At 50.2% G+C, this 26,333-nt stretch overlaps 1 protein-coding gene across 1 annotated transcript in view; it reads right to left on the reverse strand.

Annotated features, from left to right (window-relative positions):
* IGSF21 (immunoglobin superfamily member 21) overlaps positions 1–26,333 on the reverse strand; it is a 234,730-nt gene that overhangs the window by 14,966 nt on the left and 193,431 nt on the right. Inside the window, exon 4 of the mRNA XM_074377821.1 lies at positions 20,459–20,577. Coding sequence (XP_074233922.1) covers positions 20,459–20,577 — 119 coding nt within the window. The remainder of the gene's footprint in view (positions 1–20,458; positions 20,578–26,333) is intronic.

Raw genomic sequence — 26,333 nt, forward strand, 5'->3', positions numbered from 1 at the left:
GGGATGCAGAGAAAATGAAGAGGAGTGGGCTTTTCCTTCCTGAAAGGGGTTTTCACTCCAGTTAAGGTTAATTAAATTCAACAAACATTTCCTGACACCTACTAGGTGCCGGGCACGGTGCCAGGTGCTCACCGTAGGCACCCAGTGATGAAACGGATGGATACTGCACGGGGAAGCGCACAGTCTGGCAGGGGCGACAGACGCCTGGCAACTCTATTTTAAGGTCTAGTGAAACCAAGCCAGGTACGGGCCACTCATTCATTCAGGCAGCTGCCGCAAGGGAAGCAGAACAAACAGGAAACGATGGGAACAACAATAGATGGAGGATTGTAATTAAGTGTGAGATGGTAGGAAACAGATGGCAAAGTGGGTAGGATTTCCGAGAGGGGAAACATTCACCAAAACACTTCAATTACCCCCAAGTCACAGATTTTGCGATCTAACGTTTCTAGAACTCGCTGAAAACCTGGATCCTAGAGCAAGAATCCACAGGGGCTAACACTTAGCAGCCAGGAGCTGTTCTAAGCCCTTCACGTGTGTTCATTCATTTCATCCTCACCATTCGTTTTTGAGAAGGGTTTATTTATTCCCATTGTATGGATGGGGAAACTTGAGAGGGGAAGGGACTCGCCTGGGGTCCACGGAGTCCAGATTTGAACCCGAGCACCCTGACTCCAGGTTCAAACTCCGACGTGAGGCTGCATCACCTCCATCTTTGGAGAGAAGAAAGGAGTTCGTACCTATTGGCCCCTGTAGCCCTAAGCACACATTTTAGCCCTCGGGAACACTCATTTAAATCTCAGCTCCCAGTGACACTTTCTTATCCAGATCCCTCTGGAAATGCTTCTGTGGGGGGCTCTAGTAATTAACTCAGTCGCTTCAAAGATCAAGGGACCATGCCGATTAGAGCTTGGCACACTTCTTTGGCACTGCTCACGGTGGTTTATGTGTAGGGTTAAGTATATCCCCCTGAATCTTACAGGCTCACAACTAGGCAGGGGGGCACCTTTAAAATCACTCATTCCTTCTCTCTTCCTTTCATTGAGCAAATAGGAATTAAACACCCAGAATATTCCTTATAGGATGGCTTTGAGGGGTAAGTGAGATGACACAAGATGCCTGCCACATAATAAGTCTGCAACACAGTTCAGCAGTTTTAATGAATATTATTTGCATCGCTATTATAAGGAAGGTAGCATAGGACAGTGGTTAGAGTGTGGGCTCTAAATCACACCACCCGGAGTTTAAAGACCAGCTGTACCACCTGCTGCCTGTGTGACCCCGGGCAAACTATTTAGCTTCTCTGAACCTCAGTTTCCTTATCTGCAAAATGGAGTCATAGGGATCTGTGAGGATTCAATGAAGTAGTACCTGAAAATGTTATGAAAATGGACCCAATATAAGTGGGATGCATTTACCGGCAGTATTATTTACTAACATTCTTTCTTTGAGCCTCCTCGCTACCTTCTAGGAGAATAAGACATTGTCTCTCCCTTTGGGGCATTCACAGTTTAGTGAGGAGCCCAGAAAACGCTCTGAGCCTGCACTGTCCAATATGGTAGCCACTCACCCACATGGCTATGAAACACTTGAAATGTGGCTGTTTTGAGTTCATATGCACTGTAAGTATAAAATACACACTGAATCTGGAGGAGAATTTTTTAAAAGAATGTGAAATATATCACTAGTATTTTTATATTGGTTAGTTACTGAAATAATACATGGGATATAATGGGTTTAATAAATATATTATTCAAATCCATTTCACCTTTTTAAAACTGTTTCTTAATGTGGTCCTTAGAAAACTTACTGTAACAAGGGAAAACAAATCTGACTCCACATTGGATCTGTTTCTTCTACTTAAACCTTTGTATTCTGTTGCTTTTGCTACAAGTTAATTACTAAGTGGATGTTGCCTACAAGCTTAAATTATACATAATGGTTCATCTCTGGGAACCCTGCCTCCCAGAAAATGAGTGTTAAGCTGAAACACCTTTGTGTAGCTTGCAGGCTACCTCCTGACCAGGCGTACCTGAGAATGACTGCAGGCAGGAAGAAATTAGCACATGCCCTCTAGAGGCTGACTGGAACCAGGAAATACTTGACCTTACTCCCACTCCTTTTAGTACAAAGGGAGCCTGAAGTCTAGCTCAGGCAAGATGGTTCTGTGGGACACTAGTCCACCTTCTTCTTGGTCTGCTGGCTTTCTGAATAAAGTCACTATTCCTTGTCCCAACAACTTGTCCCTTGACTTACTGGCCTGCCATGCAGTGAGCGGTGTGACCTTGGACTCAGTAACATTACAATTAAATATATGACTCGAATTGTATTTCAATAGGAGAGTGCCGGTCTAGACCTTCTGTTTTATAGGTAAGCACACTGAGGGCAGAGAGAGGTAGACCTTCGCCTAGATTCACACCATAAGTCAGTGGCAGTGCCAAGACTGGCACCCAGGCCTTCCAAATCCACACCAGGTTTCTTTGCACAGCATTGGTGTTCCTTCCTGCAACACACACACACACACAGTCACGCCTGTAGCCATCCCCACTCTGGAGATCTGCACCCAAGCCACGCACACCATCCACACAGACCCTGATTGGAAGCTGTGTTCCTGTCCCTCGTTATATTTCTGCACAGGTGTTAGCAATATGTACAGTTAATCAAGCTCATAAGACAATCACGGATTTCAGTTGTGTGGACAACGGCACAGCAGAGCTGCTGATATCAGTGTGGAAAGCCCAGGCTTCTCACACTCCCCATCAACAGATTCCTCAGTCGTTGTGTCCTAGGAAAATGTCATTCTGCATCTGGCCCCCTGTCTCCCAGCAGAGGGCTCCGAGTGCAGGCAGTCAGGGAGCTGTCTACATCCAGGAGTCCTTGGCTGCGAAGGGAGGCTTCACTCCACACTTCACTACCATCCTCCTCCCCTTCCTCCCTCCTTCCCTTGCCTTGGCTACTCTTTCCCCCACAAACTGCTGCTTCTTAGGCTCGAGGTCTAGATCCTTCCTTCACTCTAAGTCTTCCCCAACCACGTCCCAGTCCCCACCTCCTTTTCCAGTCCTATTTCCACCTCCATCCCCACCTCCATCCTCTTTCCCCACCTCCATCCCCACCCCCTTTTCCAGCCCTTTCCCCATGTCCATTCCCTTCCCCATCCCTATCTCCACTCCATCTCCACCCCCATGCGCAGCTCAGTCCTCCTTTCTGTCCCCATCCCATTCCCTCCTCCAACCCTAACCTCATCTCCCTTCTTATCATCTGCCTCCCTGCTACCGTCGCTGACCAAGGTCAAAGCAAGCAGCCCCCTTAGGTCTCTGTGCCTGGGAGAGATCCCATAGCCCCAGGAGCAGCATCCAGTCAAAGGCAGATGGCCAGTGCAGTCATGGGCATTTAGAGTTCCCGGACAAGAATAATCGCACATTCAAAGTTGGGCTACAGAATGAGCGAGTATAAAGCAGAGCCACCTGGCTGTGATGTGCATGGCATATAATGGCAAAGAACCATCCATAAAGACCCCTGGACCTCCAGTTTCTCCCCTGCGCTTCTGCAACAGTAGCCAGTGGACTCACCAGAAGTGCCTCATTGCCGCGGGCTTTTAGAGTGGGTCTTCAGGTGGGTTCGTGTGAGAGCAGTGCTGTCCTGGGTGGTGGTGGGGTGCATACCATACACCTGAAATAACCCTCCCCAGGAGAAGAGACACTGAGCAGGCATGTTCAGCCTGGGCCAGGGAGAGATAATCGTAGTCGTAGTAGCAGTAAGAACCTAGACATGGGCACAGCTTCAGAATTTACAAACCGCTTGTGGACACATCACGGTACGTGGGTAACCCCAGCCCTGCACAGTAGGAAGAGTCCCCCATTGCTAGAAATTCACCATCACAGTCAAACAGAGGTCACTGCCATAGAGTTTCTCGGAATCCACTGCCCCTAAGTCAAGCCAGTGGACTTCCCACTTTATTTTTCACTTTTCCTGAAGCAGAGAGAATTGCTGCTAAAATTTTGATTTTTGTCCAGCATCTGGGAAGGCAAAGTGGCTTCGCATCTGACACAGCCACACACCACAGCATGCCCTGTTCCAGACCTTCAGGGGAGGCAGGAATCAAGATTATTTTAGGCTCAACGGTTACCCTATCAACACAGTGAGGCGGTGGCTGGGCGACCAGTTTTATGAAATTAACTCAAATATTGCCTGTCTTTCTCTTGAAAGCAGAACTTTGTTTCAGGCATCGTAACTTACTTTGCAGATAATATATATGATGGCTCCTGGCTCTGTAAGTCATCCTGTGGCCTTTGCAGTTTGGGGACACAAACTTGTTCTTATGTAAGCCCCAGCAGGACCATGTCTAATTGTGTCAATTAGAGTTAAATTCTCTCCCCACCAACAGCCCCCAGGGAACCAGCTCAAACCGAGTCAGGCCAAGGTTCCGGTCCAGGCTTGGCTACAAACATCCCATGGGACCTTGGGCAAATCAATTGACCCACATGGCTATCAGTCTTCCTATCTATAAAATGGGTTCAATAAAACATATCCTGCCAAACTTCCAGCTCCTGGGATTTTGGGAGAAGGAGTAAATGAGAATATGGACATAAACCTTCTACAGGGATGGCACAGTGCTGTGCAAAGAGAAAAGAATTATTTATATGATGTCTTTGATTGCTCACACGTTTCCCTGAGCTGGGAGGGACATAGTGGGGAATTTCTTCTCCCTCCCAGGAGTGGCCACTGTCTGGAGGAAGGGACCATCTCTCTTATTCCTTAGGTACCACTCTAAAATGGTGCTTAGCACACACCTGCTCTGGGCGTCGTTTATCACAGGGCAGTAACCAATTAGATTTGGGGGAGGAGTGGGGGAGGGGAAAGACAAGTTCAAAATTATATTATTTGCAAAAATCCATTCTTTCCTCTCAGCATGCCTGCTCTATTGACTGCCTTCCTTTTCAATCAGCTCCTAGTCATTACACCGTATTAAAAAAAAAGCAAGAAAACGACTCTCTTAATATATAAGCATTCATGAATATAAATACCCCTCCAGGTTCCCTATTTTAATTTCTTTCTTTCTTTTCTTTCCATTTTTTTTTTTTTTTTGGTCCTCACAACTCAGTATCTTTCCTGTCCTCTCCACCAGTCTTTCTGCTTCTTGAAGATGCTGCTCAAAAGAGCATCTTCTCCAGAAGCCGTCTCTGCTCCATTTGCAGTGAGCTGCCCAAGGTTCCTTCTTCTCCTTGCTCACCTCCTCTGTGCTCTGGACATACTAGTCCTTCTGCTGGTTAACTCTGCTTCATCCTTCAGGACTGGCCTTAGATGTTGCCTCCTCCATGCAGCCTTCCAGGACTTAGCCAGACTGGGTTAAAGCTTATCCTCTGGATTCCTGGAGCCATCCTGTTCTTGTCATACTCATGGGTGCTTGTCATTCTGTCCTGGGCCCATGTCTATTTCTTTCCTAGGCTCCCTGTGTGTGCTCCCTGAGGCCAGAGCTTCGTTCGTCTTTAACCGAACCTCAGAGCCAGTGCAAGCAAGCCTGCCACCCAGGGATTCAATTTCAATTCCTGTTTACTTTCTTCTTTCCTTCACTTCTCCTAATACAGGCAAGCACACAGCCCATTTTGTGGAAGGGCTCCCACGAGACCCTGCAATCCTTTGGGCCTTGCCTCCACCTCTAGCCTTGGCTTGACTCTCCCCCCAACACCATGCTCCAAACATTTTTTGGTCTGTAAACACCCTAAGCTCATTTCAACCCCAGGGCCTTTGCAACAGTGGCTTCCTTTGCCTGAAGTCCTTCACTCAGCTATTTGCATGGTTGGGTCCTGCTTCTTTTTCAAGTCGCAGCTCAAATGTCACCTCCCAGTCTAAGTGAGGTTCCCCTTCTATTCGCTGTCACAGCACTTTGTTATTTCTTAATAGAGCTCATCATAATGTACAGTGATTTCATATTATTGGTTTGAATACTTGTCTTTTTATTCCAAAAACCCCCTTGAGAATGTAAACACCACAAGGACAGGACCTGACACATGAGGATCTGCTCAATAAACTTTTGCCAGATGAATGAGTTGGGAGGAGGGACTTCAGTGTCCTGCCTCGCATCCCTGCCCAACTTGGAAGGGCTGAAATCTCAGGCATCTCTCCCCCAGGAGAAGCCTGAGGAGGCAAGAGCCCATCAGCAGGAGGGGGATTCCAGCAGGAAAAAGAAGGAAAAAGCACAACTCTTTTTGGTTTATGGGAAAATTAAATATTGAACTGAGTAGTAACGGCAGCCAAGGGGGAAAAAAAACTGACAAAAAGCCCCCAAATGGAGCCGCCATCAGTGACAGAAGAGATAAACACAGCGTCTGTACTTATATGAGCTGCTGTGGGGCCCTTTTATGTGGCAGCTGCTCAGCCAAGTCACAACCCCCAACCTTGTAACTGGGTGGGAGCCCATGTGCTGATGCGCCAGCGGGGAGGTGGGAATCTGAGGTCTAGGTCACTGTCAGCGTGGGTGACCAGTGCCCAGACCCTCCCTGCCTCCAGATGGGGGCCTTTCTGAGTGGAGCGGGGTCACAAGGGTACCCAGCGGCTGCAGGCATAATCGGCCCACCCCGCCTTCCACTCCATGGAGAGCTGGCTGGCAGCACCCGTTCACCTGCCTCGCCCCTCCCCTGCCAGCTGTTGTGCTTTCAAAGTGGTGGAAGATAAAATTAACAACCCCAACTGGAGGCTCTGGCTGGCTGCTCTGGGGGAGCAGGGAGTGCTGGCGGGGTGCAGCATGGGAGGCGCTGAATCGCTGAGGCTGGGCAGACACTGCTGATGGAGAAATAAAACCCTTCACCTGCATGCGTGTGCGCGCGCGCGCGCACACACACACACACACACACACACACACACACACACACACACACACACACACACACACACAGGGGTAGCAGGACCTGAATTTGCATTCTAGTGCTATTTTGTACACTGTGACTTTAACCTGGAGGTTCTCAAAGCGTGTTCCCCAGCCCAGCAGTCTTACCTGGGAACTGGTTAGGAAGGTAAATTCTTGAGCCCAATTCCAGACCTTCGGAATCAGGAATCTAGGGGTGGGGGTGAGGAGGGAGTGGGCAGCTGGGATCCAGCCACCTGTGTTTTAAGGAGCCCTCCAGGAGATTCTAATGCAAATTCAGTGTTTGAATTACTGCTTTGATGTTTGTAAGCTTCAGTCTGCTCATCTGTAAATCAGGGACAACAAAACCCACTCCACGGTGGTGTTACGTGAACTAAGAATTCTGCCGGTGGTGGGTGCGCGGTAAACAGTGGTGAAAATTCTTACTGACTGGGAGGCCAAGGCTCGGGGAGTCAGAGAACCTCAGCCAGGGTTCTCCCGGCCTTAGCAGGTAGGGTGTAGGTAGAACTCCCCAGAGGCTCTCTGCTTCCATGCCTTGATTGGGTCAAAGGATCTCAGATCCCCAAACTACTCCCCCCCACCCCCGCAACTGAAGCAACTTTCTGCTTGTGCCTTGATTGACTGCTTGGCGATTTTCCCAGTTTTCTGATTGGCCTCCTAGGCTGCCAGTCCCCAGGTGGGCCCTCCCCACATCTGGGGTTTCCTGGCTGGAAGCAGGCCGTTCCGTAACTGCCGTGTGTGCCGGCCTCAGTCCTGCCACGCCATTGCAGTTTATGTGGCAATAGAGCGAATGTGCTCAGGCCCACGGTAGGTGCCATTTCCGCAGAGATGAAATCTATGGGGTGTGACACGCATCCATTTTAAATAGCAGCAAGGCTGGCTATTTGGGGGATGTTTTCAGTGTACCCAGAGGGATAGATTACACACACGGGCGATTTCAACATGTGCCATATTTGTCTCTTTATGAAAGAAGCCTCTGGAAGCCCGCAGAAGTATGGGGAGGCCCTGGTAAATGGGGAGGCACCTTGGAGCTCTGGCCAGTGGCAGTGACACTCAGCTCAAATTCAACTTCAAGCTCAGACTAGTCTATAACCGGCCCCTCCCCCAGCCCCTGAGAACCATGGGTTGGAGCTCAGAGATTCTGGATGGATCCCATGCCCTGTTCCCCAACCCTGGTCTGAAGACCTCTGTCCCTTCCAGCAGAACTGTGTTCCCCTAGCCCCTCCACCCCCCTGGGGCACCTGGCTCCCTGGTCGCAGGCCTTCTGCTCACAGGCAATGTGTCCCTTAGGCAGTTGCTAGTTTCCTGACTGGTGCCTGTGGGTCTTGTGAGGACTGAGGTACGTGGCTGGGGACACTCCTGACAACCTCCCAGCAGGACAGCGCCCCTCATGCCCCCAGCTCAAAACTCTCCCTTCCAGGGGCAGGTTTCCCCAGGGCTCTGCTGCCAGAGTCTTTCCTGTACTTGCAGCATCTGAGGATTGATGTCCTGAGTCAGAGGGCAGGTAAATCATTCTCGCCGCTTGCTTCTCATAGTCATTCCCAGGGGAGGTGAGGGGGGTGGGGAGGAGAAGGGGGCACTTTGAGGGAAGAGGATTGTATATTTTTTTCCATCCTGACATTTTGCTATGGAAATTTTTCAAACCTATCAAAAAGCTCAAACCACCGTACAAAGAATGCTCCAGTACCAGTCATCCAGTGGCGGCGAGAACGTTTGACTCTACTGGCTTTATCACACATCTCTTGGGATGTGCCTTTCAGTAAAGAGTGGGGTGAAGCAGAACCAGACTCATTCTAACGGGATCCAACCCCTGGCCAGGGTGGAGGGGCTTGATTTGGGGGTGCTAGAAAGGTTTCAGAGGTCCAGCCCCCCCGCCCTGGCCTCTCTCCCCAGCCTTCTCTTGGCCCCATAGCCTGAGGCTTTGGCCACCTGTCTCATCCCTGACTCTCTAACCTCATCCCTTACCAGGTCCATTCTGGCCTCAGTTTTGTCAAATGGGCATCACAACAGTCCCTGTCTCCTAGGGCTCATGTTTGTGACGTGCTTTGCAGGATACCTGATACAGGTAAGTCCCTGTACCCACTGGCCATCAGATTTGTCAGCATTAACCTCCATCACTGGCCTGAACACTGTAAAATGGGAATGATCACAATCGCTCTCTCACCGGCTGGCATGAGAATTAAACAAGGGAAAGCTCAGAAAGAACTTGGTACGATGCCTGGCAGAATAAGTACTCAATCGGTGTTAGCTCTCGTTATTAAGATTATTTGGTGTGAAGATTATCACTCCGAGGGAGTGAGTGAGGGAATCCTGCCTCCTCATGTACAGTTGGGGAGACTAGGTCCAGGGCTGCACTGCAGGCGGGCAGCAGAGACAGGAGTGCTGACTCCCAGGCCAACTCAACTTGGAACATGGTCCTATTCCATTTCCCCTTCTGTATGTGAGGCAGTGGGATTGCTTCCATCTCCCCGAGAGTGTATGCAGGCAGCAGACACTCTTCTAGGGACTGGCTCATTGCCTCCCACAGCCGCCTGGTCCCTGCTCTGCCGGCTCTTGATACAGCTCTGTTAACACCTGTGCCGTCAGCCTCGTGCCTGCTCCTTAAATCACTGGGCCCGAGGCACTGCAGTTCCCACGGCCACATATCACTTGTAATTCAGGGGCCTGTCCCAGGACGGGGAAGTTTACCTTCTGCCAGAGACACTACATTCAGCTCCCAGTGGTTAAGGGATAAAGCATCGCCCGGACCTAACACTTGTCACGGTTTAATGCTGGACCTGCAGGCCCGCTCTGGTGGGGCCCTGAGGCTGGAGCCGAGATGGGTGGGTAGTAGGTGGAGAGAGGCAACCCTGGAGCAAGAGGAGAGCCCTGGTCTGTGAGATACAGAAGGTCCAGTTTGCTGGTGAGAGCCTTGTGAGGAACAGAGCCACCTGCCAGGACAACTCCAGGGAGCAGATGAATCTCTGCAACTTGGCTCAGGAGGGTCCGATGGGCCATTCTGGGAGAGGCTGTAAAGGAGCTCCTTAGTCAGGTGGTCTCGACTTGAAAACAAGCTCTGCCACTCCCTCGCTGTGTGACTTTGGGTGAGTTACTTAACCTCTCTGGGCTTCAGATTCCTCATGCATTAAAATGGGAGTAATAGAAGTACCTACCTTCTAGAGTTGTGAGGATTAAATCAGTTAATATATTTAAAGTGCTTGGAGCAATGTTTGGCTCCCTGTAACTGCAAAAATCACTGCTAATGTAGTATGTCCAGGCTGTCCCATATTAAAACGAATCTCTCTCGATCCTTCTTCCAGAGCAGGCACACGGTAGGGGCTCATAAGTGTTGGCTGAATCAAGGGCTTGTAAGTATGAGGAATGAAAGAGCAAATGATCTGTCTGTTTCCCTTTGAGAGGGGCTGGTGACGTCAGCTCTGAGGCCCTAGGGACAAGATGCAGAAAACAGTGCCTGCTGCTAGACTAAGCCGTCTGCTCCTTCCAGCCACAATCACGGGTCAGAGGGGTTAGGCAGCTTTCCAAATCACATCCTTTGTGCGGATGCGCTTCGAAGGCCTTGTCTCCATCCCCAGCTCAGGGCTTCAGGTCCCCACGGAGGGAGAGCAGCAATCAGAGAATGTTCGGGTTCCTCTCTAGCCTTCCCTTTATGAGCAGACTCAGTTTTCTCTGCTGTAAAATGGGGACGCTGATCTTGCTGACTTTCCAGATGGCTGGAAGGAGCAGCTGACGGTTCAGCCTTAATATTCCAGGTGTCATCACTATTGAGAGGAGATTTGTGTCTGACCAAGGCCCAGATGGCCTCCTATTGTCCTACATTCAGAGAGAAGTGATGTCCTTCCGTCTTCCTGGCAGCCTTGTGTAGTGGGAAAATCAGGGACTCTGGCTCCCAGCAGACCTGAGCTAAAACCCCAGCCCACTCACTGCTGTGAGATATTGAGCAAGTTCCTTGCCCTCTCTGAGCAGTCTGTACTTTGCTTCTGTCACTGAGGCAACACAGGGCCTGCCGAGGGGAGGGTAGACTGCAGGGAGGACTAGTGGGCTCATGGAATGTGCTGGGTCTGTGGCTGAGCATGCAGTGGGCTGCAGTCAAGGGCACTCCTCCTTTGCAGGGCTGTGTTCAGAGTGGCAGGGATGGAGGATTCTAGAAGCCTATCCAGGAGGTGGTCAGCAGGCTCTGGCCTTTGAGGCTGAAGCTGGGAAGTGACCGTCCTTGATAGATGACCCAGTTAGCTCCAAAGTACTCCTCCGGGCCCCAAACCCATCTGTACGGCTCCTCTCTGAATGGGCTCTCAGCCGGTGACCTCAGCCGGCTGAGGGCCCACGGGCAGGCAGGTGGGCAGAGTGAGCATCCTTCCTCCAGGTCCCTGGCCAGGTCCAGGCACTTAAGATAGCAGTGCTCAGTCCCCGAACAGGCTTTATGTCTGTCTTTTGGAAGACACTGGCCACTCTGGCCTCAGTCCTCTGGGCTGCAGCCCACCTCTGGCAGCCAAGCCCAGCCAGCTGTCTCAGGCTCCCCACTGCCCATCCAGCTCCCCCGTCAGAGGTCCTGAGGACTGCAGCCTTGGCCTTGGCCTCTTCACTGCAGTAATTCCAGCAGCCCATTTTCTACCATAATCGTCTGCTGACTGAGATCACGTGGATTCACTGGTACCTTCTCAGGGGAACATCACCATCCAGTGCCAGGTCCTGCCATGTCCTCCACATCTGCTCCCATTCTTCCAGTTGGCCCCCATGTCCTGTGGCTTCTGTCTGGAAATGCCTCACGTGTCCAGCCTCTCCTGCCCAAGCCCTGGGCTGGCCCTTTCTGACTCTCCCCTCCTAACTGCCTGCCCTGCCAACAGACCCAGCCAGCAGGCCAGGCTATGTAAGCACCATCTTATTTACTCCCCACAGCAGCCCTAGGAAGTAGGAATCTTCATTACCCCCAGTTTCCAGATGAGGAAACTGAGGCTTGACAAAGAAAATTCACAGCAAGACTGCAGAGGAGGTGGGACTGGACTCAGGGCTGCTGGTTCCACTCTTTCCTGATCTGTACCAGTGCCTAGGATGGGAGACCAGTGTTGTCACTGCCTAGCTTAGAGTGCTCCCACTGGGCTGACGTCATTTCCTGCAACTCTGAACCTATTTCCTGGCCCCACGGGCATTTCCAGGGTGAAAGTTAGGGCAAAATGCATGAGAAGTAAGAACATCTACCGTCTTCAGGAGTGCTCCCTGTGAGCTTGGGACACAAGCCTTTACATTTCATGCCTCAACAGGAAAGGAGCTACTGTCACCCCATTTAGCAGATAGGAAAACTGAGGCTCAAGGAGATTAACTAGCCTGCCTGTGTAGCATAATGGTTAGGCCTCTGACCACTTCTTCTGGAGCCAGCCTGCCTGGGTTTGAATCTCAGTTCTATCCTTGCTGGACCTGTGCCCTTGGGTAACTTTTTTAACCTCTCCATTTTCATACCTGTAAAACAGGGAAAGTAACTGGAGACCCTACGTTAGAGGGCTGTCCTGACAATTAAAGGCTGTTAACAGATGTCAAGCAGAGCTGTGCCTGGTGCATAATAAATGCCCAATAAACATTTCCAGCTTTTATTACTAGTCGTTGCAGAGCTGGGTTTAAAATTCATGAAAGAATACAAGGCCCATACTCTTTTAACAACCCGTCGACTCTCTAAGGAAGGAAAAGCTGTTTCTAGTCAACCTCCTAAAGAGAGGGGTAGTCCTTCAACTGGGGGCTAGCAGCGCTCTCCTGTTCCCACTTTGGGGGACCCTGGGCATCAGCTGTCACTCACCCGGGGTAGGTGGGAAGCAGGAGGGGGAGGGGAGAGGGTTTGGAGGCGCCCAGATATTTCCTGGGAGGACAAGAACACCCAGGCTTGGTCCTTAGGACCCTGGGGGCTCCTGAGGGGGGAGGTGGAAGTTTGCACCCTCTCCCCCTCGACACCCTGGGACACCCCTGCAGCTATGGCCGGGACCCCAATCCGCCCACGCCTCTCCCGACAGCAGTCCGTGCTCCCTGCAGCCTGTGACCACTGCAGTCGCCTGGGGCCAGTTCTTGTAATTAGCTCAAGCCCAGCGGGTGGCTCATCTCTCCAGCTCCGAGATGAGGGAATGAGCTGATCATTTCTCACCCAGCAGGCAACCTGGGGTACGGAGAGGGCTGCATCCCAGCTACCCTGCCTCAGGATCCCCAGGGAGCCTCAGGCCAGCCGTCTCCCTTCACTGACTAACGTGCCTCCCCCTCATATACATTGGCTGCTTCTGCGGAGAGACACCCATCCCCCCACAGCCGTCCTGCCACCCAGGCAGGCGTCCTCACCGGGGATTCTACGGCTTTCCCACTGGCACCCTTCAGAGAGGCAAGGCTGTGTTTCTCCTGCTCTGCTCAGGCCTAGGGGAGCAGCAGCAGGCCTTTGAGGGGCGCAGGGTCTACCCTCGGCACTCAGAGTTCCCCATCCTACTTGGAGCCCTAGACATTTCTCCTGCCCAAGTCAAGAGAGGCCTTCGACACTCCAATTATTGGTCCTGGGGATGTGCCCCTTTTTTTAGAGAGAGGCACTGGGCAAGGAGTCCAGAGACTCGACTTCAAGAATCCAGCCTTACTGTTTTCTGCAGTGGCTGCACTTATTTCCAGAAAACTGAAAATAAAACTACCGTATGCCCCAGCAATTCCACTCCTGGGTATACATCCGAAAAAACCCAAACCACTAATTTGAAAAGATACGTGCACCCCAATGTTCGGAGCAGCATTACTTACAACTGCCAAGATATAGAAGCAACCTCAGTGTCCATCAACAGATGACTGGATAAAGAAAATGTGGTATATATACACACACACACACTAGGGAATACTACTCAGCCATGAAAAAGAATGAATCTTTGCCATTTGCAGCAAGATGGATGGATTTGGAGGGCATTATGCTAAGTGAAATAAGTCAGACAGAGAAAGCCAAATACTGTATGATATCGCTTATGTGTGGAATCTAAAAAACACAACAAACTAGGGAATATAACAAAAAAGAAGCAGACTCACAGATGGACAAACTAGTGGTTACCAATGGGAAGAAGGAAGGGGGAGGGGCAAGGTAAGGGTAAGGGGATTAAGAGGTAAACTCTTAGGTGTAAATAAACTACAAGGATGTATTATACAACAGAGGGAACATAGCCAATGTTTTATAATAACTATATGTGGAATATAACCTTTAAGAAAAGAATCTGTTCTTAGAAAGCAGAGCTCCAGATCTCTCCAGAAATCCTAGGTTCTGGTGTGGCCTCTTGGAACTTGGCGCAGCCTCCATCACCCCCAACCTCCCCAGCATGCCTGCCGCCCTCACCAGCCCCAGCGTAAGTTTCTTCTAATGGGGAAGCTTGAGGAACTGGCCAAAGGAGGACGTCCTGTGAACCTGTTGCCCAAAGTCACACAGCAAGGAACCACCAGACTCAGACTGGAGACAGACACATAGATCAACAGAATAAAATCAAGTCCAGAAATGAGCCCACACATTTATAGTTAACTGATTCTCAACAAGGATTCCAAGACAATTCCACAGGGAAAGAAGAGTCTGTTTACAAGATGGTGCTGGGACAACAGGATATCCACGTGCAAATGATAAAGGTGGGCTTTCCTTCACACCATGTGCAGAAATTGACTCAAAATAAGGCATAAACCTAAATGTAAGAGTTAAAACTATAAAAACTCTTAGAAGAAACACATAGGAGAAAATTGTGACCGTGGCTTAGGCAAAGCCTCCTTAGATAGGACACCAAAAGCACAAACCACAAAAGGAAAAAATATATAAATTGGACTTCATCAAAATGAAAAGATTTTGTCCTTCAAAGGACACCATCAAGAAAGTCACAAAATGGGGGGAAATACATGCAAAATTTGCACCTGATAAGGCTCTGGTATCTAGAATAAAGAACTCTTACAAATCAATGATAAAAAGACAAATAACCCAGTTGCAAATGAACAAAGGATCTGAAGGTCTTTCTCCAAAGAATATAACTAAATGGCCAATAAACACATGCAGAGATGCTCAACATCATTAGCCAGGAGAGAAATGCCAATCCAAACCACGATGAGATACCACTTCACATCCACCAGGATGGCTATCATTGAAAAGACAGGTAACAACAAACATTGGTGAGAATGTGAAAAAACTGGAACCCTCATATGCTGCTGGTGGAAATGTAGAATGGTGCAGCTGCTTTGGAAAGGTCTAGAAGTTCCTGAAAAGGTTAAACATAGAGTTACCATTTGACCCAGCAATTCCCACTCCTAGTTATATACCCAAGAGAATTGAAACTACACGTTCACCCAAAAACCATGTACGTGAACATTCCTAGCAGCATTATTCATCATAGCCCCAAAGGGAAACAACCAGACGTCCACCAATTGGTGAATGGATAAACCGAATGCTGTACATCACACAATGGAAGACTATTCAGCAATAAAAAGGAAGGAAGTACTGATCCAGGCTCTAGAACAGATGGACCTTGAAAACATTATATTGAGTGAAAGAATGTTATATGGTCTCACTTATGTGCAATATCTGGGCAAATCCATTGAGACAGGAAGTAGCTTAGTGGGAGCCTAAGACTGGAGGGAGGGGGCATGGGTTGGGGAGTAACAGCTAATGGGTACAGGGTTTCTTTGGGGGGTGATGAAAATGTTCTAAAATCGGTTGTACAGCTAAAAGCCGTTGAACAACTCTGGGGAGATGCTAAAAACCATTGACTTGTATACTTTAAATGAGTTATATCTCAATAAAATTAAAAAAAGACACAAAGGAATAAAAGTACCAGAGGCACTGAATACAAATTCAGTAAAATATAGTGGGGGAAAAAAGAGAGAGACAAGCTATGCAAAGTTCATTAATAACTGTTCTCCGGGGTGGGAGCTGTGTGCCCCCGGCTCCAGGTTTGGAAAGCATATAGTGTGTTTTGGTGCCATTGTGGCCTCAAGTTGCATAATTCTACCTTTATCCACCAACCTTACTTGGAAGCCTTTGGAAGAGACACAGGGATCCCGAGACAGACCATTTTATTCATGCTTATCAATACTCTGTGACTTCTAGGAGAGCAGCATGGTTAAGCGCATAGGATGCGTTTCTCCCTGCTCTCCCCCTAGCTGGCTGGGTGGTCAGGGTGAGGGGTGTAGCCTCTCAGCATCTCCATCTGTCAAAAGGGAAGTGGTAGTACCCGCCTTCCAGAGCTCTGGGGACTGCTCAGTAAGTTAATTTATGAAAAGCGTAGCACAGGGCCTGGCCCAGGAGTAAGCACACAATGAACGGTGACTCGCGTGGTCAGGAGCCGAGAGCGTGGGCTTTGGAGTCAGACAGTGAATCTTGCTCTGCTACCTCCTGGCTCAGTTACATGGGTTGAATTGTGTCCCCAGAAAAGCTATGTTGATGTCCCCCAGTACCTGTGAGTGGGACCTTATTTGGAAATAGGGTTTTGGCAGATGTAACCAAGTTAAAATGAGGTCACACTGGATCAGGGTCTTGTGTCCTTACAAGAAGAGGGAAATCAGGACACAGAGACACAGACCCACAGACGGAGAACGCCACGTGAGGATGGAGGCAGAGGTGGGAGGGATGCGCCTACAAGCCAAGGAAAGCCGGAGATGGCTGGCAACCAACAGAAGCTGGAATTCTTCCCTAGAGCTTTTACGTGGAGTCTAGCCCTGCCAACACCTTGATTTTGGACTTGCAGCCTCTAGAATGGTGACAGAATACCTTCCTGTTGCTTTAAGCCACCCACGTTTGTGATCATTGGTTATGGGCCGCCCTGGGGATTGAGCATAGACCCAGGCTTTGCTTCTGCATTGGCACCGTGAGCTGTCTCCCTTGATGGGACACGTCCTCAGCACCTAGAACTGTGCTTGGCACCGGGGAGATGCTGAGTAAGCCGTCGATGAATCAGTTGCATGGAGGCATGAAATCCACACAGTTCGGGCCCCACCTTCTTGGATTGTCACCTTCTCGGAGAGGCCTTGCTGCCCGCTCTGTTTCCAACAGCCCTACGTCCCTCTGCTTTGCTTGACTGCCCTCTGACATAGCACAGGTCCCCGCTGTCTCCTTGCTCCTGTCTGTCTCCCTTCCTGCACTGTCCACTCCACGAGGACTTGGAATTTCATCTGTCCAATTGCTGAGGCTGAGTTCCCATGCACACGACAATAAATACTCGGTAAGTAAACGAATGAAGAATGAATGGTGGAAAGGGATAAACTGGGAGTTCGAGATTTGCAGATACACATTGCTGTATATAAAATATACAACAAGCTGCTTCTGTACAGCACAGGGAACTGCACTCAATTATCTTGTAGTAACTTGTGATGAAAAAGAATACGAAGAGGAATATATGTATGTATATGTGTGACTGAAACAGCATGCTGTACACCGGAAATTGACACAACATTGTAAACTGACTATACTTCAATTAAAAAAAAAAGAATGAATGAATGAATGAGATTTAGAATGCCCATCATATAGATGGCCAAGTCACATTCTAATGTATTTTAATTTTAAAAAAAAAGACATTCTGATACTGTTTTTACCTGAAATGAAGTTCAGTGCTGGATTGTCCACATCACAAGTGGACGCTAACCTGGATTTGGACTCAGGTCGGCTGGACTCCAAGTCCAGTGCTCTGTTCAGAGGTTTTGAGTAGTGAGGGGGCCCTGGGTAGCAGAGGATGGGAGAACCACTCACGGGCACTGGGGCACAGCGATGGAGAAGTGGGGAGACCAGATGGATGTGTTCCTCCCTCCCAAGAATCTTATAGGCACCTCCTACCCCCCGCAAAGGCACAACAGTCCCACTGGCCATCTAAATTTTTGAAAGTCAAGTGCTCCTCCTTAGGGCTCAGTCGCAGCTCCCTCCATTTGTACTCCCCCACCCCGCCCTCATGCCTGCTTGACATTTGCGTGACTAACAGCTGTTGTACCAGAGGTTGGGATGTTTCCCTTGGGAGTTCAGAGCTGCTGTTAGGAGCACCAGCTTCGGTCTCAGGCAGAACTGGTGGGACCCCCTCAGCTCTGTAACTCACGTGGGTGAGCCCCTTAAACCCTCAGAGCCTCCGTTTCCTCATCTGTCAAATGGGGATGACAACGCATACCTCGGGAGGCTCTCATGAGGGTCACAGGATTAACTGTGGGTTGAATACTCAGCACACGGTGCTGGGCGCATAGCCCAAGCTGGATGGAAAGCAGCCTTGATTGAAAGGTGCCCTTGGTGGCCGCGCTGCAGGGTGAGGGTGGCCGAGAAACCCCAGTGCCTTGGTCTTCTGGCAGAATCAGAACAGCCTCTTTTGGCTTCCACGAGTGGGGGTGTCTAGGCCTCACGTTTAATTGATTGTAACATCGCAGCCTGAACACGCTTCCCGCATCACCAGCACCCCCAAGAAAAGCCTCCGTGATCCTTCCGTGACTGTGTATAACGCGTTCCCGGGGCCCAGCACGCAACTTTCAAATTGGCTTACAATTTATCTGCAGCTCGGATAAAAACATTTTAATGACTGTGTGAGGCACAAACCCTCGGTGGCACCCACGGGGCTCCCAAATGTCTTTCCCCACCACATAGCAGGGATGTTACAGGCGTGAAATTACAGCCGCTCTTGCATTTTGATCTCCACCCGGAGGCCTCGGGAAACTGCGCGTTAGAAGGCGCGGATGCAGGCTCGGTGCTGGCAGGCGGGGGTGCCCGGCCCTCCCTGGACCTGCTCTGTGCTTTTGATGCACGTGGGGGCCTGGGCGCTGTCCAGCTCCTCAGACACCCCTCTCCCTGCTGTCCTGGGAAGCTTCCCTTTGACCCTCAAATGGGACAGAGGCAGCCTTGCCCCACTGTTGGCTGCCACGGTCCTTAGGGTCTCTTGTGGCACAAAGGAGACCTCAGCTTTCAGTGACCTCCACTTGCCTGGAGGGAGGGTCCCTGTGTGTGCCTGTATGTGACAAGAAAGTGTCTATGCAATGCCATAGACAGGCCAAAACAATGAGTAGACTTTAAGTTTTGAAACCTCCTTTGGAATATATTTAAAGGAGAGAGTCCTGGAGGTTGGTGGGAGGGAGTGGGGGACAATTTTTAAACTTTCTAATTGTGCTTGATTCTCAGTTGACACAATTACTATTTGTGTGAGAGATACCATTGATGGATCTGGGGCTCAGAATATTGCCTGGCACATAATAGGTGCTCAGTTGATATATGATGAATAAACAATCAAGGACATGTCTCTCATTGGACTGGGAGCCCCTTGATGGAGCAAACTGGTTCATTCTGTGCCGGGTTCCCTGGTGTGACCAGCCCAGGGCCGGGCACGGAGAACACGCCTTATCCACGCATTACAGGAGCCGTTCAGTGGGCAAAAGGCTGCAAGAGGGGAGGTTTTCCCGACATAGCCGCCGCCGGGCCCGGGCCCGGGCCCATCCCCCAGGGTGCCAAGACACACTGCACGCTGCAACTGCAGGAATCATTGTCCCTCTGGAGGTCTGGCCTTTAGAGGTTTTCAGTTTCCCCAGAAGCAGTGACTTTCCATGGGGCCTCTGTGCTTTCACTGATTGCCTGAGTACAGCAAGCTTTGTTTCCCTGATAAATATTATTTGATAAGAGAATCAGGGAACACAGAGCCCGGAGCCAAAGCAAGTTCCAGGAGTGGCAAGGCCGTCAGTGCTGGCAGGGGCTTCTGAGACCCTTAGAGGAAATCTTTGTTTTATAAATGGGGAAACCGGGGCTGGGTGGGGGACACAGCCAACGGGAGACAGGCACTAGTATTATTACCCCCATTTTACAGATGTAGAAATGGAGGCCTAGACACACGTTCGGAACCCAGGAACCCTGACATCCAGTCCAGCACACTTTCTAACTTGTCGTCTGATGCTTCAGCGTCTCAGAAAAGGCCTTGGGAGGCAAAGGGAAGGGATGTTCTCTCTGCAGTAGATGTGCAGGACCACTGAGGTGCTGTCTCAACCCCCTTGGAGGCTTCTGGATTGTCCTCCCTCCCAGGGGAGTGCCCACCCCCACTGCACTTTGCCATAGGTATTTCTAGGAACGTGGCTTCTGGCTTCTGCCTGGGAAAGGTGCCTACACGGCTCAGTACCTCCCTCTTCGTGACGTCACCAGGTCACAGAGCCTAGAGCTCGGAGGTCCATGAATGATCCACTAGGCCTGCATCCCACCCCCATCTTACAGAAGGGAAAACTGAGGCGCAGAGGCTGCTGCAGGCTGCTGCCCCTTGGGAAGTCTCAGTGCCCCTTTAGTACCCCATTCATTCCACTCAGCGTGTTGGAGCCCCTTCAAAGTGCCCGGTCCTGAGGCTCCAGGGATGAGGTACAGCCCTGCCTTCATGAAGTCAGGGTGTCTGTGCTGGTAGGGGGAGGGGTTCTGGAGAGGACATCCTTAATGGCAAGGCCACACAGGTCACACACGCATGCAAATAGTGTCAGTTGGCCCGACCTGCCTCCTGAACCTCGGGGGCAAGTGTGGGAAAGAAGAGGGTCCACTCTCAGTCCAGCAGGCATCTTGGCGGGTGGTTCCCAGGACATTCCCTCTGTGCACGCGGATATGCACGCGCACACACACAGTGACACCAGTGCCCAGGGCCCCGCACTCACCCATGACGTTCAGGAAGATGTTGCCTGATGCCAGGACCACTTTCTCCCTCGTGGCGCGGTCATAGATGCCCACGTGGCACTCGTAGGGACCATTGTCGGAGATGCGGACCTCGGGCAGCCTGAGGGGAGGCAGAGGAGCAGGATGAGGGCTCATCGCCTGGGGCCAGAGGGCACAGCGCTGCAGGACACCAGCCTCAAAGCCCCACCATTCAGCTTTCTGTCCACAACGCTCCACACGTGCGGTGCTGGGCGGAGGAGCAACATTTATAGAACACCAACTGTATGCCAGGCCCTGGCTCGGCGCCCCGGAGGATGAAAGTGTGGGCTGTGTGTTTAGCTGGAGTTAAATCGGTGCTCCTCTCGGAACTTTCTGCAGGGTCTACAGGGTCAGACCACGCTGAAGTGAGTTGGTTTGTTGTTCTCTCTCCCTCTCCCCATGGAAATGACATCAAGTCAGAGAGAGCCGAGTTCAAATCCTACCCCTGCTGTTGATACACTGTGTGACCTTGTATAAGCCATGCCGTCTCTCTATGGGCCTCCATTTCTTATCTAAAATATGGGGCTGATGCTTCGCAGGACTGCAGTCAGGATTAAATGCGACGATGGTACCGCAAAGCCTCTGTAAGGAGGATCGTCACATGCAAAAGCGTGACGGACAGTTACCTGTTGTTCCTGCGTCCTGTGATGCCCTGTAAGGGAGGGGATTCCTAGCAAGTGAGATCTGGACACTTTGAAGGGGAAGAGCCTTGACCTGCAGTTAAAAAGCTCTGTTGCTCCTGCGTCAGGGAAATCTGTGTGTCCTGCAGCAAGTTCCAGCCTTCTCTGGGCTTAACCATGCAGCCGAAGGGGAGCGTATTCTGACCACAACTTAAAGAAAGTGGAGTCTCGGAAGTTCTCATGCCGCAGCAGAAAACAGAGAGAAAAGTTTACAGTCATAGAACCCTAGTGAATGCCCAAGCTCAGTGCTCTCCCCATCAAACTGGCCCGGCGGCAGTCTTGGAGAGCTGGTGGGGGAATGGGGTTAATTAAGACCACGCCTCGGGGGGTGTGTCCCAGCTCTGTGGCTGAGAGGGGAGGTTCTTTCGATTCTGATCTTCTTTCCCACCCCCTCATCGGCACATCTCCCTCCGCTCAGCTAAGCCTCTCTCTTCCATCTGTTTCTGCTGAGCAATCCAACCTCAGTTCCACTGCTTTCTCCTCTCATTTCGCTGTCCCCAGCCCCCATCTTTGTCTTCCAGCTCCTTCTTCCTATGACTCACTGTCCCCCGCTCCCCCATTCCCCCCATCCCTACCCCCTACACACACCTGGGCTTCCGGCCCCCTTCCCATCCTCTGGTTTCCTTGAGAAAAGGCGGCCCACCTAACAGCTCCTCCTTCCCTCCCACCAGCCAGCCCACATTAGCATAAACAAACACCTTCATTTCCATAGAATACACGGGGCGGGGCGTTGACATCTGGTCTACTGACTGTCTTGCAAGGACTTGAAGAGCAGGGAGCTTTCCATCAGGGAAACTTTGTGGGTAAGATGCTGCCTCCCGTCTCTATCTCGGAAGACAGAGCGCGTTGACAGCAGAAACAGCAGGGAACTGTCTCCCCTCTGGGAAATATTTTGTTTGTAACTCAACTAGACTGAAAAAATAGCCTCTCTCTTGGGCAGGGTTGCTGAGTGACAGTCACCTATAGTGACATGTTTAGGTGACACTCATAGGTGTCTGTTCTAGAGGCAACCTGCTTAAATGGCTTGTGTAGGGTGACATCCTCAGGTGACACCTCTGTAAAGAAGCAGGCTCCGGGGACACGTGGAGCTGGCAGCTACCCAGGTGATGTGATAAGATAATAACAACATGGTTGACACAGGTGGAAACGTGCAGGTAACCGCCACACAGGTGATCTACACAGAAGATGTGTTTCTGTGATAGCGACACAGGTGACGTGTTGAGGCAATCACTACGCTCATGTTCAGGTGACAGTAACATAAGCAATATGTTTGGGTGAAACATGGAGGTGATACAGCACGGGTGGTCCAGAGGACAGTTCAGGGGACATCTGGACTGGGGCTTTAGAAGGATGCAGCTTCTCACTTAGGAGTATTTCTGCAGCCTGGGATGTTTCTTCTGCTGGTTCCTTGGCTCCACAAATGGTCCTGCCCTCCACCATGGGTCCATGTCACACTTTGGGCACCTTCCTTGATCTCTCCTGTTTCTCTACTCCCCAAACACAGTGAGTGACCAAGTCCTGGGTGTTCTACATCTTAAATATACCCTGAACTATCCTCTCCCCTGCATCTCCGCTGCCAGCACCTTTTCTCACCTGGAAAACGGGCGGAGATGGTAGCTGGTCTCTCTGCCCCAGCTAATCTCCCTCCTGATCCTTCTCCAGGTAGAACTCAGATCTCTTCAAATGCAAATGGGATTAGTGGCACTCTCCTACCTAATCCCTTCAAAGGCTTCTCTCTGCTCTTAAAATAAAGACCAGGATCCTAATCTAGGCCAACAAGGCTCAGCCCAGTTGGTTCCTGACACATCTCAGGTCTTCCAGCTCCAGTGGAGTTCTTTCTGTTCCTCCCATGTGCCAAGGTCCTTTTGTAAAAACACACTTTTAATTTTGAAATTATTTTGGATTTACGGAAGTTGCACAGGGTCTAGAGCTCCCAAACCGCCTCACCCAGTGTCCCCCACTGTTAACTCTTCCATGACCACAGTACAGTTGTCAGACTAAGGACCGACATTAACACATCACTATTAACTCAACTCCAGACTTTACCTGAATTTCACCTGTTTTTCCAACTAATGTCCTTTATCTGTTCCCGAATCCCATCCAGGATCCCCCATAGTTGACACTCATGGGTGCATGTAGCCAAGTTTCTTTTCTGACTCAGCACTTTGGCTCACAATAGTTCGTTTTCCTGAGAATGCTGCATTTTATTCCCCTGGCTACATCCTTCGAGTTATAAAGGTCACTTGGAAAGTGACCCCCTGGACTAGGAGGCTGTGGTAGATCGATCACATTGATGGCCTGGATTAAGAGCCTCCCTATATCTTGCAAAGTGCCTTTATAGTTCCTCTCAGCGAAGATGTGGAGTCAATTTCCCCGTTCTTGGCCTTATCACTTGCTTTGATAAGTACGTGGTGGAAATAATGGTGTCCAAATTCCAAGCTTAAGTCTCAAAGGAATCTCTCTCTCTCTCTGCCTCTGCCCTGAGGACAAGCCTCTGATCGAGGCTGAGAGCACGTGGAAGGAGAGAAAGGGTCAGAAACTAACCAAATGGCCCCCCTGATGCTAAAGCTGTTTGTTTGCTGATTCATTCTGACTTAAAATTCTTGCAACTTGTTTTTCTTTCTGACAAACCCTCATCTCTGCTTCACTTGCTCAACTGCTTTTGTGCCAAACAGCCCCCAAGCCTTCCCATGACACTCTCCGCTCTCTATACGTTCTTTACCCCGAATAGCTTACACTTTAACCCAGAAGCTGTATTCTAGAAAGGTGGTCGTGGGCAGACAGCCTCAGAAGAATGAACAGACCTTCCTCCAGAGTTTCTCTGTGCCACAAGGTGGATTCACCAAGACTAAGAAGAATACAGCACCCCAGAAAATGCCCTGATTGTTGCTGCCTTCTGTTCCATCTGGTTTTTCTATAAAACCTCAGGACACTAACCTCAAGATGGATTCACAGTCTCTAAGGCATTAGCCTGCTAGACTTCCTTTTGCCTAGCAAAGCAATAAAGCTATTCTTTTCTTATTTTCCCCAAACTCTGCTTCCAAGTCCCAGTTTGGCTACTGGGGTACAGAGGCTGGTTTTTCAGCAACAGGAGGTCCCAGCTGGTCCAGCCAAGGCCACACTTGGGAGTGAGCCTAGCCAACCCCTAGCCTTGAGGGTGATAATACATGGTTGCTGCTTTAAACCATTTAGGTTTGGGATGGCTTGTTATGCAGCAATAGCTAACTGATACAGCAGGTCTCCATGTGCCTCTCCTTGCAGTACTTGTCTGAATTGCAATTTAATGACAAAGTCTGTGGCTCGTGAATGTCCTCCTCCCCTCACCACACACAGTAAGATCCATGGAGGCAGGGTCTGCAGCTGGCTGGCTTACCAGTGTATCCCAGGGTCTTGCATAGTGTTTGCCAACATGGCAAGTACTCCATCAATATTTATTAAATAGGTGGATGGCGAGACCTTCCCGGCGGCTGTTATGAGGGTAGAGAACCCTGTCTCCCTCTGCAGCAAACTGTGCAGCCCCTCTCCACCCAAGGCAGCTTCTAGTTCTGCCTGAAGATCCAACATCTTCCAGTCACAGCTTTGATTTGGACCAATCCGCCTCTTCTCAGCACCTCATCTGATCTTGAGCCTTTAGAGTTATCCTTCTAAAGTGGATTAAGTGGCCCCGAGTCCCCCTTTCTCCAGATTGGAGTGGCATTGATCTGCATGCTGGCTAGAAGGCCTTCTGCAGATTGCAGGGCCCCAAAGGGCCTGGGGTGAGGAGACCTACTCTCATCAGCCATGGACTGCGATCAATAAACTATTAATAATGACAAAGGTTTCTGGCGAGTTCAGTGTAATGTGGTTTAGCAGTTGGAGTTTACCAACACTGACAGTGGTTCTTAGGGGTGAGCAATTTTGTTTTTGAAATGCTGGGCATGGAGATAGCGAGGGGCCCCACGCTGGCTGTCCCCGTGGCCCTTGTGGTTCATGTGAGGCCAGGCAAGGGCTGGTTGCCGAGGCTTCTGCCAGGCCTGGGGCCAGGACTGTAGGCTATCCACATCCAGCATATGGATTAAGGCCTACTTTGTGCCATGCCCTGTGCTGAGCATTAGTGGTGGGAGACAGTGTGGACACAGAGATGCCAAGGATTCATCTCCTGCCTCTGTGCCTTTACCCAGGCTGTTACCTCTGCTTGGATCACTCTTTGTTTCTTACCTACATTGCAAACCTTTAGCCATCTCTTAAAGCCTGGCGGTTGAGTCTCATTTTCCCCATTTATGATCCCTCCCCATCAGACAGTTGAGAAGATTACATGGGATAATTCAAGGGCTTAGCTCAGAGCTGGTGTGACATGAGCATCCAACAGACTAGAATCACTAGATAAATAGTGGTCCGTAGGTTCTACATTCAGGTGCTGCCTCTGCCAGGTAGGCTGCGCTGACTGCCTGTTCCCTGTGCAGACAGAGTTGCTCTCCACCTCCCCAGGTCTGCGTCTGACTGGGAGCACCTGCCTACCCATATCATGCCACATTGGTACCCATCTGTCTTCCCTCTCAGGGAAGCATATGAGCTTCTTGAAAGGGAGCCTGGCCACATGGTGGGTTCTCAGGGAATATCCACTGTATGAATGAGGGCAACAGAAAGGCTTTTTATCAATGTCCTTGAGGAGGCTGGCGGTGCCAGGCATATAGTTCATTTTGAACTGAGATAAGGCCGCAATGTATAGTGGCAGTGGGCCAGTGTGTCCAATACTTCCTTCCTCCTACTGCAGTGAGCACCTTGGTGGGGCTGGCACGGGACCCTGGACTGGAATCCTGACCCAAAACACCACATCTACCAAGGCTTGGAGTAAGGCACCCTGGGTTCTAGTCTGGGCTCTGCACCTGAATGGCTGCATGAAGTTGGACAAAGTCCTTTGGCTTCTCTGAGCTTTGGTTTCTCCATCTGATAAATGGGTATTATAATACCTGCCTCGTGGGGATTACAACCTTTTGGGGAAGAGCTGATATTTATAGAGATTTACAATGAGAGGCATTGTGCTAAGCATTTTACCCCATCTCACTAGATCCTCGACACGACCCTGTTATAATGCAATATATAAAAGATGCTCTAATATGTATCATCTAGCAATAATAATATTATTATCCCCATTGTATAGATGAGGAAACTGAGGCAC

This window comes from Camelus bactrianus, chromosome 13, assembly GCF_048773025.1.
Source record: "Camelus bactrianus isolate YW-2024 breed Bactrian camel chromosome 13, ASM4877302v1, whole genome shotgun sequence".
Classification (NCBI taxonomy): Eukaryota; Metazoa; Chordata; class Mammalia; order Artiodactyla; family Camelidae; genus Camelus; species Camelus bactrianus.